The sequence below is a fragment of the Lissotriton helveticus genome, chromosome 3_1 (assembly GCF_964261635.1).
Source record: "Lissotriton helveticus chromosome 3_1, aLisHel1.1, whole genome shotgun sequence".
In the NCBI taxonomy this organism is placed as follows: Eukaryota; Metazoa; Chordata; class Amphibia; order Caudata; family Salamandridae; genus Lissotriton; species Lissotriton helveticus.
The window spans coordinates 2,098,533,604-2,098,547,543 of record NC_136061.1 but is presented as its reverse complement, the minus strand read 5'-3'; the positions used below and the strand labels follow the sequence as shown (position 1 = coordinate 2,098,547,543).

General features: G+C 52.2%; 1 protein-coding gene across 3 annotated transcripts in view; it reads left to right on the top strand.

Annotated features, from left to right (window-relative positions):
* LOC144824140 (protein shisa-like-1a) overlaps positions 1–13,940 on the top strand; it is a 121,756-nt gene that overhangs the window by 90,244 nt on the left and 17,572 nt on the right. For all 3 annotated transcript variants that reach the window (XM_078683266.1, XM_078683267.1, XM_078683265.1), the window contains exon 3: positions 9,912–10,125. In XM_078683266.1, coding sequence (XP_078539392.1) covers positions 9,912–10,125 — 214 coding nt within the window. The remainder of the gene's footprint in view (positions 1–9,911; positions 10,126–13,940) is intronic.

Sequence of the window (13,940 nt, the reverse complement as noted above, 5' to 3'; positions counted from 1 at the left end):
TCCGTCTCCCTCACAGGGCAGATCTCCTCTCCCAGATGGAGGGACAGGTTCTACACCCCCACCTCCAGACCTTACAGCTTCATGCCTGGAGATTGAACGGTACAAAAGGGGGTGGTGATGGACGGAGCATCTGAACCAATCAAACACTCACACCCAGTCAATAGATCTGGGTTTAATCCATCACCGTTCTTTAGCCCACGCTGCCAGCCCAGTTCAGACATGGCTATATGCAAATCAGTCTGACCCTGTGCCTCAAGGGAACAGTCCAGCCCGAACTGCCAAGCCTTGTCTTCCCTGGACCGGAAACAAGCTTCCGAGGACCGGTTTCTGGCATTACAGCCTTCTTCAGCCCGGCTTGCTTGAATCCAGTGGCAAAGTGAGCAAGGGACTCACGTCTGAGCATACCCTGCCACACTTATGGCGGCCAAAGCGGTACAAAAGGGGGTGGTGATGGATGGAGCATCTGAACCAATCAAACACTCACACCCAGTCAATAGATCTGGGTTTAATCCATCACCGTTCTTTAGCCCACTCTGCCACCCCAGTTCAGACATGGCTATATGCAAATCAGTCTGACCCTGTGCCTCATGGGAACAATCCAGCCCGAACTGCTAAGCCATGTCTTCTCTGGACCGGAAACAAGCTTCCGAGGACCGGTTTCAGGCATTACAGCCTTCTTCAGCCCGGCTTGCTTGAATCCAGTGGCAAAGTGAGCAAGGGACTCACGTCTGAGCATACCCTGCCACACTTATGGCGGCCAAAGCGGTACAAAAGGGGGTGGTGATGGACGGAGCATCTGAACCAATCAAACACTCCCACCCAGTCAATAGATCTGGGTTTAATCCATCACCGTTCTTTAGCCCACTCTGCCACCCCAGTTCAGACATGGCTATATGCGTATCAGTCTGACCCTGTGCCTCATGAGAACAGTCCAGCCGATTGAACGGGGCAACCTGAGTTCCTTTTCTCTCCCACACGATGTGGTGGATGTTATTTTGTCAGCCAGGCGTGACTCCACTAAGTCCATTTATTCCTATAGATGGTCAAAGTTCGTTGCTTGATGTGGGGAAAAGTCCATTGACCCTTTAAGGGCTACTTTGTCCAATATTCTTCAATTTGCTCTTTCCTTGGCCCAGCAGGGTTTTGCGGTGGCAACTATTAAGGGTTATTTGTCGGCCTTATCGGCTTTCCTTTGTTTGCCTGACCAGCCCTCTTTGTTTAAGTTACCTATTGTTTTACGATTCATCAGGGTCCTTACCAATAAATTTCCTCCTACTCCTTTTATTGTACGTCAATGGGACTTGAACCTTGTTCTTACATTTTTGATGGGTTCACCTTTTGAACCTTTACACTCATGTCCCTTGAGACTTTTGTCTTTCAAGACAGTCTTCCTTGTAGCAATTACCTCGGCAAGGAGGGTAAGTGAGCTTCAAGCTCTTAGTTCAAAGCCCCCGTTTTTATCCATTCATGCTGATCGAATGGTTCTTAGAACCAGGGCTAATTTTCTGCCGAAGGTGGTAACACCTTTCCACCTGGGGCAATCCGTTACCCTCCCCACCTTTTATCCTCCCCCTCACCCTTCCAAGGAGGAGGAACAGCTTCATTGCTTGGACCCTAAGAGGGAGGTGAGCTTCTACCTGGACAGGACAAGGGAGTTCAGGTTGGATGACCAGCTGTTCGTTTGATTTGCTGGCTGCAGGAAAGGAAGATCTGTGCACAAGCTCACGCTCTCAAGATGGATAATTTTATGCATCAAGATCTGCTACTCCCTGGCGGGTAAGGAACCTCCAGAGGGTATAAGGGCTCATTCTACTAGACCTAAGTCTGCAACATCTGCTCTTTCTATAGGTGTGCCTGTAGAGGACATTTGCAGAGCCGCGACTTGGGCCTCACTCCACACTTTCGCGAAGCATTACTGCTTGGATACCGAGGTGAGGAATGACGGCCACTTTGCGCGTTCTGTCCTCCAAGTGGGGAGTGGGGACTGCTGTGGGAATCTATTCACAAGGTGAGGAATACACTGGCAGATGTATCTATCAGAAGAACAAGTTACTTACCTTCGGTAACGCTTTTTCTGGTAGATACAGTATCTGCCTGTGGATTCCTCACTGACCCACCCGCCTCCCCGTTGTCCACTCTTGTATACCTTACTTATTGTATGTATGTATATATTTTTATTGTCAAAGGAAATGTTTATTACATTTTGCTTTCCTGCATTGTTTTCGCACTGTGTGTGTTATCTGGACATTGTGTACTGTGTATACTATGTATATTTCTACTGTCATTGGTCCGTCCGTGTGCCTCGAAAGCACGGAAAAAAGGACGGAACTGATGTCATCACGCCGGCGTGGCCCTAATATGGGGTCGGTGACGTCAGCGGAGTCGCGCGCGATGCCGTGCCTCTGTGACGACGGTCCACGTCGGCGCGAAGCTACAAAAAGAATTTCTGGATTTCCCATCAATAATACTTGAGTTTTACTTGTATTAATAGTTTGTTTTACACACAGTTCAGCCCAAGGCAATCCCATTGTTTTTGCAGGCCTATTAGCATACTGTCTAGAATTACTAGGTCATCCATATCTAATAACGCATTTCTTTGTTCTCCAATCACTTTTGGTAAATGACGTATTGTATTTCTCAAGGTTTTGGAGGAGCACGCGTAAGGTCTTTACATGGGGAAAATGTCGTTCCTATGGAGAAAAAAAAAGAGTAAAAAGGAGGATTTGTACAAAGGGTTGTCTTGTCACAGTAAACAATTGTGCAACAACTCCAAATAAACATTTGAGATATATCAGCCTTTTAAAAAATCCCGAATCACTCAGTAGAACCCCTTGGAAAGCTGTGATTGGCGCAGCTTTCCAGGGTTAGTCCTGCTGGGTTTTGGGAATATGGGAACATTGTAAATCTTCCCGGATTAAAAATAGTACTTCTGGGGGCGTGGCCTGGTGGCGACTAAGATGGCCGCATAGATCTGCGGCGCTCGAGTGGCGAACCCAAGAATCCCCGAAATCCGCTAATTATCTGTCAGACAGACGGCATCCAGTACCGGCATAAGGGAGATCTGCCCTTCTGACGCCTGCCGCTGCCTTCCCGGTCTCGATCTGACCCCGGGAGGTGGAGAAACAAGGACGGACCTGTGCGGCCTGGGCGGGAGATGCCCGCCTTTGAAGCACCGGCCTCGAGTGTTCACCAGGCCGAGACGAGGAGGTGAGGTGGCGGTCTTTGCCATTCCCGGCCCAGGGGGACTCCTGCGTGTGGCGAGGGGAGGCCTCCTCCTCCCTTTCTGGATCGGAGGCATCGGATGTGGGTTCCCTCCCCCCCCTTCCTATCTACCGGGGGAGCTGGGAAGTGGCATACAGGCCCGCACAGCCGGCAGGAAAACAGTGGTGGAGCGATAGGGCCTCACGCGTGGGGAGCCGTGCCCGCACCATCTGGGGCCCCCGTGTTGTCCCGTGTGGAGAGACCGCCAAGAGACACTTAACTCCGGACCCAGGATCACAGAGGCGAGTGACCGCAGGTGCCGGGCATACCGCGGCGAGGGCACAGGGCAGTGGCGAGGAGTGCTGCTCGATGATGGGGCGTCCAGGAGTAGTATGAACTTTGTTTTCACCCCTGTGCGGAGAGGGAGTGCGACCAGCCGCCCCCCCCTTGCAGTGGGTGAGGGACATGAAGACCGGGCCCGGCCGGCCACGAGGTGCCGCCACAGGGCGGCGAGGCCCACTAATCCAGCGCGAGACCCCCCCCCCCCGGACAGCAGGGCACTGTGGGAGGCCAGCGGCGGCGGGGTGCCAGGGGGGGCGGCTGGTCCAGACCCGGGCGCACGAGCAGTGTGGGGCTAAGAAGGCTTGTTCCCGCTCCTCTCTGGGACGACCGGGTACGAGGGACCGGCGGTGGGCCTGAAAATTGCCGCGTGCTCTCTCTAGCGGCCATGCAGAACAAGAAACCCACAGCGACCCAGTCCAACACCATGGACAATTACATGGCGGACCCGGGCAGCAGCGGTCAATCCCACCCCGGGTCGTCTGAAGAGCCCAGAGAGCCGTCTCTCTCCTCCATCATGCAGGCCATTCAGTCACTGGGCACCACACTGGAATCTAAGATAGACAAAATGTCTATTGAACTGACGCTTCAGTGGGCGGACCTGAAGAAAACGTCTGAAAAGGTAGGCAAAATGCTACCGCCATCACGGACCTTCAGGGAACCGCCAAAACGCTGCAGCAACAGGTCCAACAACTCACGCACCAACAGAGGCAAATGGCGGCACGGCTGGAGGACCAGGAAGGAAGAGCCCGAAGGAACAACCTCAGGGTGGTAGGTGTGCCGGAGAAAATGGAAGGGGCCAGCGTAGAACTGTTCCTGGAGGATCTCATTCTGAACACCCTGAAACCCAAGCGTCTGTCTAAGCTCTTTGTCATAGAGCGGGCGCACAGGGCGCCGATCCCGCCGCCGCGACCAGGGGCCCCGCCGAGAACCATCATCGCGCGGATACTAAACTATAGGGACAGGGATGCAATCCTACAAGCGGCAAGGCAACATGGAGATCTGCGCGTGGAGGATGCTACGATATGCTTCTTTCCTGACTTTACTCTCAAGGTCCAGCAGGAGCGTAGATCATTTGACGCGGTTAAGAGGCGACTCCGAGAGCGTGGCCTCCGCTACATGATGTTCTTCCCGGCGCGATTGAAGGTCCTGGTGGAGGGAAAATCCATCTTCTTTAACACCCGAGAGGAGGCCCATAGCTGGCTGGAACGAGCGCCATCAACAACAGCGGGGGGCCCGGACCGGGAGGGAAGCTGGAGGAGCCCGGCCCCCCAGTCTCCGGCCTCATCGATGGGGTCGACGGGGAGGGCGCGACGGCAACGAGAGAACCATCACCAACAGACTACAAGAAGGACCCGCAGCCTCTCGGTCTCGCCGGACCTGGAGTGAGGAGGTGGACTATATGGACTCGCACTGGTAGGATTTTGTAGCCTCGCAATGCTGGGGGTAGCGATGATTGTCAGCATGGTAGGCTGGCTTTGTATGGGGAGAGGCCTCGGCCTGCGCAGTGGGCTCTACGAGACTTGATGGATAATCTGCACAGGTATTTGACTATATTGCTAGCAGCCAGTCGGGCGGGGAAACAGAGCTGGATCATGGGAGGCACTTACTTTAATACATGACACTGAACTAGCCTGGGATGCTCGTCGGACTGTTTATCAGACTGCGAAGGGGGGTCAGGGGGAGCCCTGGATGCTGAACTTGGTTGCTCCGCTCACCCCTGAGTTTATCGTTCTAAGGGCTACAGGCGCTCTGCTTGTTGGGGATGTCTGGCACGGTTGGACGGAGTAGCAGGGTAGCAGGGTGGGGGGTTGTTCAGGGGAAGGTTAGGGGGGAATGTTTTGGGTGTTGTCTTTTGCTTTTGCATTGTTTACAGGCGTTGACTCCATCGACACACACAGGGAACGGGTGGGAAGGGGTCGGGGGGGGGAGAGGTGGGCATTGCCCATTCAATTCAACAGATACAATGGCAGAGTCACCCACATGTAAAGCGCAGCACATAGACGTCCTATCCTGGAATGTGAACGGCTTGCAGAATAAGATCAAACGCACTGTGGTACTGCAGTACCTCCGCAGACACGCCCCAGATGTTGTCCTCCTACAGGAGACGCATCTACTAGGGAACCACTGCAAGGCCCTAGACAGATTTGGTTACACTCTCCGTGCTCACGCGGGTTTCACATCCGGATCTAGGGGAGTGGGCATACTCATTAAGAACTCCATACCGTTGGTCCTGGGGCGATGCTGGTCAGATCCCTTGGGCCGCTTTGTGGCACTGTCTGTGAAATGGGAGGGTCGCATCTTGAACCTTTGCTCACTATATGTTCCTCCGAAGCTGCATGCATCCACGCTTCCTGATGTGGGGAAGCTCCTGCTAGAAATGCCTCCAGGAATACTGGTCATGGGAGGGGACATGAATGAGGTGATGGATAGAGACCGAGACAGATCAACGTCTACACTGGGTAGGGGAGGGGTGAGCCACCTTTGGGACTTTGTTCAGGCACTGGGCCTGATCGATTTGTGGAGAACACATAACTCGCACCTATGACAGTACACACATGTCTCCGCAGCTCATGGGTCCTCTTCTAGGATAGATTATATATTCACACAGGCAGATGGCGTGAACCTGTTTCGTGACGGCCATCACAATGCTAGGGGGATCTCTGACCATGCGCCAGTGGGGGTGCAGTTGTTGGGGCCCAAGCGGGATTGGAGCGCCCCACCCAGGCTTGACTCCTTTATATTCAGAGACAGTGATTTCCAGGAGAGGTTCAGAGAGAGGGTCGCTTTCTACTTTGAGGACAACGTAGGGTCAGTGGACTCCCCCGGGATAGTGTGGGAGGCATACAAGACTGTAGCCAGAGACTTTGTACAGGCTGAGGTGGGGCGGAGACGCAAGGACAGGCATGTACAGGTGGAGCAATTGGAATCGGAGCTTCTGGCACTGAAAAACGGGACTGGGACCACTCCGACCCAGGATCGTGACAGACTGCATAAGGCACGCCTCTTGAGCAAAGAAATACGGGACATCCTGACGGAACAGGCAAGGTTACACGCGCTAGCCACACAGCGGAGGGTTACGATCTAGGAGACAAGGCGAATAAAATGATCGCCTGGTTGGAGAAGAGAGACCGAGACCGCAGTTGGGTGCCGAACATAGAACGAGCGGATGGATCAGTGAGCACCACAAACTCGGCAATGGGGGAGGACTTTGCGCGATACTATGAAGAGATCTATCGGTCGCACACGATGAGGGACGAACAGGAGTGTCGTGCTTTCCTGGCCCCTCTGCAGCTCCCGGTACTAGAGCCTGCAGACAGGGAGCTGCTAGATGCAGATATCACGGTCAAAGAGGTAGAGGAGGCTATGGGAGACCTGCAGACAGGGAAAGCCCCCGGGCCCAACGGGTTCCCAGCAGAAGCATTTGGATGTGTGGCTAGCATCACGGCACCCCACATGAGCAACATGTTCCTCGAGGCGCGGGAGAATGGACAGCTCCCGAGGGACCAACGGTTGGCCACGATCGTGGTGATCCATAAGGCAGGCAAACCACAGGGGGATTGCAGTTCGTACCGGCCCATCTCCCTCCTTAATTACGAGACGAAGGTCCTGGGGAATATCCTGGCCACGCGCCTGGGTGCGGGGATCCAATCGCTGGTTCACCCGGACCAGTCGGGCTTCATGCCCCACAGGAGCACGAGACTGAACCTGCGCCGTCTATTCGGGGTCCTGCAGACGGTGACTGCGCGGCAGGAGGTGCCGGCGTCTCTGCTCTCTCTTGACGCCCACATGGCCTTTGACAGTATCGAGTGGCGATACATCTACGCAGTCTTGGAGAGGCTGGGCTTCGGAGACTACTTCTGCTCCTGGGTGAAGCTACTCTACACAGGACCACAGGCGAGGGTTCGGGTCAATGGGACTATGCCACGGGAATTTCAACTGGGTCGCGGCACTAGACAGGGGTGCCCCCTGTCCCCGACCCTCTTTGCCCTGGCATTGGAGCCGCTGGCGCACTGGGTGAGGACGGACCCGGGGGTATGGGGTATAGATGTGGGTGGCGGATGGGAGGAAAGCATATCGCTATATGCGGACGATATTTTGCTCTACACCCAGAGGCCGTCGGACTCCATACAGCGACTGATGGTCGTATTACGCACGTTCGGAGAATACTCCGGATACAGTATCAACTGGAGCAAATCCCTGGGCTATGTCTTGGTGGGACCCCAGCCGCAGGCGGTGCCCAGCTGCGAGGGCCTTGTTTGGCGCACAGCTTTTCGTTTTCTGGGGATTTGGGTCACGCCGTTCAACACTGAGTTTTTCCAGCTCAATGTGCAGACTCAACTGAACCGCCTGCACAGTGACGTAGAGCACTGGCAAACCCTTCCAGTCTCCCTAATGGGCAGGGCCGTTCTATTCAAAATGATGGCCTTGCCCCGTCTGCTATATGTGCTGCAGAGCTCGCCCTTCCCGATCCCGGAACAAGTCTTCAAAACGGTGGAATCGGAGCAACGCTCCCTGTTGTGGGGCGGGGGATGTCCAAGGACTGCTCTTCGAAAATTGCAACGGGGTCCCTACGAAGGGGGACATCCGCCTGTACTACTGGGTGACACAACTGATCAATATCAATGGATGGGTGTTCGCCCCACAGGAGGAACCAGCATACCGAGTGGACCGGATGGTCCTTGGGGAGGGCTCCTACTTAGCAGCTCTTTACTCCAAACCACGGCGCGACCAATCCTTGCCTCCCCAAACGGCGGTAGTGGTAGATGTATGGCACCGAGCATCAAAACTGCTTGACTGGGGAAGGAGACTCACGGCCCAGACGCCCTTATGGAAGGGGGACTTCCTTAGAGAAGTGGTGAAACTCCCTGACCTGCGACAGTGGAGCCTGATCGGTATAGATACGCTGGGGGACGTGTGGAGGAGGGGACAGGCGGTGGAGTTCACGACTCTCCAGTCGGACTTCCAAATGGGGGACGGCGAATTCCTGCACTATCAGCAATTCAAACACGCCCTATATAGACATCTGACACAGGGGGATCAGGTCCCAGAATATGCCCCTCTCGAGTACAGACTGCTGTTAGACCCCATGATTGACAAGGCCATATCACTTACTTACAAAAAGCTCATCAATAACGCTCCTCATATCCTGGGGCCACTGCGGGAGAAGTGGGAATCCGACCTTGGCTTGCTAGAGGACGACGACTGGAATGAAGCCCTGCAGTGTCCTAGGGAGGTAGCGATCCGAGCCAGATTCAGTTTGGTGCAGTTGCGCATCCTCCATAGGTCCTACACCCCATGAACGTTACTACTCAAGATGGGGTACGCAGCGTCACACTTTTGCCTGAGAGGCTGTGGGGAAGAGGGAACATTCTTTCACATCCTCTGGGATTGCCCTAAAATCCGTACATATTGGGTGAGGCTGAAAGACATAATGGAGGAGGTAGTGGGGGCAGAGGTTCCGTTGGAAGCTAGGTGGCACGTTCTGGGGGTCACGGGGGACATTACGTGGCCCAAAGGAGATAAGATATGGCTGGCCTTGGCGAGTATGGTAGCCAAAAGGAACATCGCAAGGCTCTGGGGGAGTGACTTAGTTCCGACAATTGAGGAGTGGAAACGGGATGTAGATTGGTGCCAGAGGGCAGAGAAAGTCATCTATGACAGCAGGGGGTGCCCCAAAAAATGGGAAAAGATATGGCAGGCGTGGAGGAGGTATAGAGGAGAATGGATGGATACCCCGGATGCATCACCTTAGGAGTTCCCCCCCATGAGGTACCACGTACTACATACCTTGGACACGACCTCTCCTTGGGGGGCCCTGGCACCGACTGGTAGTAGAGTCTGATCACAGCACCGAGGGATGGGGGAGGAGGGAGGTAGGGGGCGGGTTCTGGCCAAGGGAGGGGAGGGGTGGGGGAGAGGACGGGGCAGATTAGTGGACCAGCTTATGTTCTGTGGGGGCAAGACCTGGGGGTAGACTGTGGTACTACCCATTAATGACTGTTGTACTCTACTCAATTAATGTATGAAGACCACTGCTTTTTCGCTAATACCTGATGTGTCTTTTGATGGAGCTGTTTTGTTTCAATAAAAAGATTTTTTTTTAAAATAGTACTTCTGTGAGTGCACACTTACGTTTCACTTTGAAAATCAGGCGCTATAAGTCTATGTCGCATTACTCAAACCTTCAAGAAGTGCCAATTACTCATGTAATGTATGATGCTATGTACAGTACCACTGTTTGAAGGGCGAACAATGTCAAATAGATAAATAAATTACTCATCAATTTAAAGACTCTTTAAGAGAAAAGCTGATATGGGAATGAAATGTACTCAACTTCTAAACTGATTTTTTTTCTTGATTGCTCCCAGCATCCTCTTTAAATAGTCGATTGTGTGAGGGCTATTACGGCTGGAATAACCACTATCATTCTGGCTTCTACTGCCCCCGCTTGAGTGATCCAGCTGAACAAATCTACTGCTGCGATCCTGGAAACCACTCCCTTAAATACTGCTGCAGCCAGGTGGAGTTGGAAGCCCTCATGAACGTGAACCTATCGGAAATACTCTCCACAACGGTGCACAGGTACACAGCACCATGCTTGGCATGCCTAATTTGAGTGTTCCTTATGAATTGAGCAGGTGAATTGCAAAGTTACATAGGTAGGAGAGTTAAAAGCATGCATGCTAGTCCATTGATTTCATCTTTCTTCCAATTGCTTCAATCTGGACAGTTACGCAGTAGAGATGGGAAGTAGAGAAAAACAAAAACCCATTGCATTCTTTACCAAACAGGTTTCTAAGGAGGACAGAGCAGTAGCTTCTGTTCCCATATACCTAAATCAGAGCAGTCCATAAATATCTCATCCTAATTACTATATTTCCAAGGATGCACAGTCGCATTTCCCAACATGATGTAAAGAAACATAATTGTTTTATATACACAAGATGATGATGAGGGCGGGAAATGCTTCTTATACTCACTGGTCTAAAGGAAGGTAGGAATAATACTTACAAAGTGTGAAGCCAGTGAAGTGAAGTCAGTTATGCGGACACCATTAATGTAGCTCCCTTATTTGGTAACTAAAACTAACTACCCTGCCCCAAAGATACACAAAGGTGCTGCCAAAACGGCAAAATCTAAATAGAACAGCAGCAAACTTTAACAAAGTTACTGCTGAGACAGCCAAATCTCTATTAAACACCAACAATGATGGAATTTATATCAATGATGGACGGCACAGATAAAAGCGGTGGGGTGGGGTGGGGGCGGGTAAGTCGAAATGCGACTGAAGAATTAAAATTAAACAAATAAAACCACTTACCTTGTGCTCGCCGCATCGCCAAATCTGGGATGCAGCGAGCACAAGGTAAGTGGTTTTATTTATTTTTTAGGTCTCGCCTACGCAGCTCTCGCCTACGCAGCTAAGCAGCGAGCATGCGCTGCGTAGGCGATATTTAGCTCTCTACCCCTCCCTTTCTACCTCTCCCTCTCTACCTCTACCTCTCTACCTCTCTACCTCTCTCTCTGCCTCTCTCTAGCTCTTTCTACCTCTCTACCTCTCTCTAACTGCGCTTTAAGTGGGCTGGGTCTCACCAGTCTCTACCCCTCTCTCTACACACCTCTCTACCTCTCTACTCCTCTCCCTCTCTACTTCTCTCCCTCTCTACCTCTCTCCCTCTACCCCTCTCTCTCTACCTCTCTCTACCTTTCTCTAGCTCTCACTACCTCTCCACCTCTCTCTACCTCTCCACCTCTCTTTCTCTACCTCTAGCTCTCTACCTCTCTCTCTCTACCTCTCTCTGCCTCTCTCTCTACCTCTCTATACCTTTCTCTCTACCTCTCTACCTCGCTCTACCTCTCTCTCTCTCTCTACTTCTACCTCTCTCTACCTCTCTATACCTCTTTCTACCTCTCTACCTCCCTCTACCTCCCTATCTCTACCTCTCTACATCTACCTCTCTACCCCTCCCTTTCTACCTCTCACTCTCTACCTCTACCTCTCTACCTCTTTCTCTGCCTCTCTCTGCCTCTCTACCTCTTTCTACCTCACAGCATGTGCTTTAAGGGGGCTGGGTCTCACCAGTCTCTACCCCCTCACTGTACCCACCTCTCTCTACCCACCTCTCTCTACACACCTCTCTACCACTCTCTACCTCTCTACTTCTGATAGATACATCTGCCTTGTGGATTCCTCACCTTGTGAATATCCCCCTTGCGTCAGCAACGTTCGGAATTTTCTCTTTGTAGCACGCCGGCGTGGATGACGTCATAGGAACGCGGCATCGCGCGCGACTCCGTCTGACGTCACCGACCCCTTGTTAGGCCTACGTCGGCGTGATGACATCAGTTCCCTTTTTTCCGCGTCGTCGACGCTAACGGTTTCGGAATCTTCTGTGGTTACAGATAGAGACTTTGTTGCTTTTTGTCTGTTACTGTTTCTGTTCTTCGTCGAAGATGTCGTCGAAGAAGACGGGTTTCAAGCAGTGTGGCTCGTGTGCCCGGATGATGTCGATCACCGATCTACACGAAGATTGCTTTTGGTGTTTAGGATCGGATCATGACGTCAAGGGCTGTCGATCCTGCTCAAAGATGAATCCGAAGGCTCTGCGAGAGCGGGAAGCTAAACTTTTATTAGCCAAGATAAAAGGTAAAGAAGCCGGTAGATCTTCGAGATCAAGATCGAGACACTCCAGATCAAGACCGAAGTCAAGATCGAAGTCACGATCGAGGTCGCGATCGAAGTCACAATCGAGGTCGCGATCGAGGTCGAGAGTCAGATCGGAGTCGGCGTCGAAGTCAGCTTCTGGGCATGCTTCGAGTTCCTCGAAGAGAAAACATAAGAGGAAGAAGCATAGTTCTCACCATCATTCAGGGTCTTCGGACTCTAAGAAGAAGTCTTCTCGGAAGCATCACAAGGACTTTGTATCTCCGTCTCCTGCTGGTGGTACAACTCCGGTACGATCTCGAGAACATACACCGGAGCCGGAACTGGATCCGAATCCGACTTCGGGTCAGTCTTCGGAACATGATGAGGTCGCGGAAGTTCCTCAGTCTCCGACTCCGGAGGATGAACCGGAAAGTCATAAGGATCAGTAGGAACCGAATCCAATACAGCCTCCTACGAAGCCACCAATGGGTTCTTACCCTTCTTTTCCTGGTCCTGGTCAGGATCCATCGCATTTCCTAAATGCTATGTATGGAGTATATGCGAGGGCAATGTACCCCACTGGAGCACCTGCGGGTCCTATGGGTCCTTTGTCTTTTAACTTGGGTGTCCCCCAAGCTTATGCACCGGCGCCTTTTCTACCTTTCATGCCGACTCCATATCCTTCTTGGATCGGTTCAGCGCCGCCGAGGTCATCGACTCCGCGCACGGCTTCGCCGACTCCGGAGCGACCTCGAAATTTGGATCGAGACTCGATGCCGGTTCCTGTTTCTCTACCTCCTGTTATTCCAGCTCCTCGGTCGACGCCGGTTTCGACTCCATCGAAGTCGTTACCGGATCCGTCGACTTCGATCCGTATGGAGTGGTCGAGACGTAAAACCCAATGTCTATTGGAGGAGAAAGAGTATATGGAACCTGAAGTGGAGGAAGGCGAGATTCAAGAACATGATGATTATTTTGAAGATCTTCATTCTGCAAGCAGTCTTGAACTTTCTCCTGAATGGGGTTTACCTGTAATTTCAGATGCACCCTCCAAGGATGTGGTACCATACCATATGGTAATTAGAAAAGCTGCTGATTTGCTAAACTTAACTTTACCAACGGTTGAGTTCAATCTAATATCCTTACAGAAGTTTTACATTCACCTTCTTCTGTCTTTGAGCCAACTTTGCCTTTCACTGAAGCTCTGACCGAGCCAATTCTGGAAGTTTGGAAAAAGCCTTTGTCTGCACCTGCAGTGTCTAGATCGGTGGCGAGACGTTATAGGGTGGCTCCTGGAGATCCTGAGTTCTTGTCATCTCACCCTTCACCGGAGAGTCTGGTGGTTCAGGCTGCTTATGAGAATAGATCAGCAGGTTCTTTTCCCCAAGTTCCTGGAGATAAAGATTCCAGAAAATTGGATCAAGCCGGATGATGTCGATCACCGATCCACACGAAGATTGCTTTTGGTGTTTAGGATCGGATCATGACGTCAAGGGCTGTCGATCCTGCTCAAAGATGAATCCGAAGGCTCTACGAGAGCGGGAAGCTAAACTTTTATTAGCCAAGATAAAAGGTAAAGAAGCCGGTAGATCTTCGAGATCAAGATCGAGACACTCCAGATCAAGACCGAAGTCAAGATCGAAGTCACGATCGAGGTCGCGATCGAAGTCACAATCGAGGTCGCGATCGAGGTCGAGAGTCATATCGGAGTCGGCGTCGAAGTCAGCTTCTGGGCATGCTTCGAGTTCCT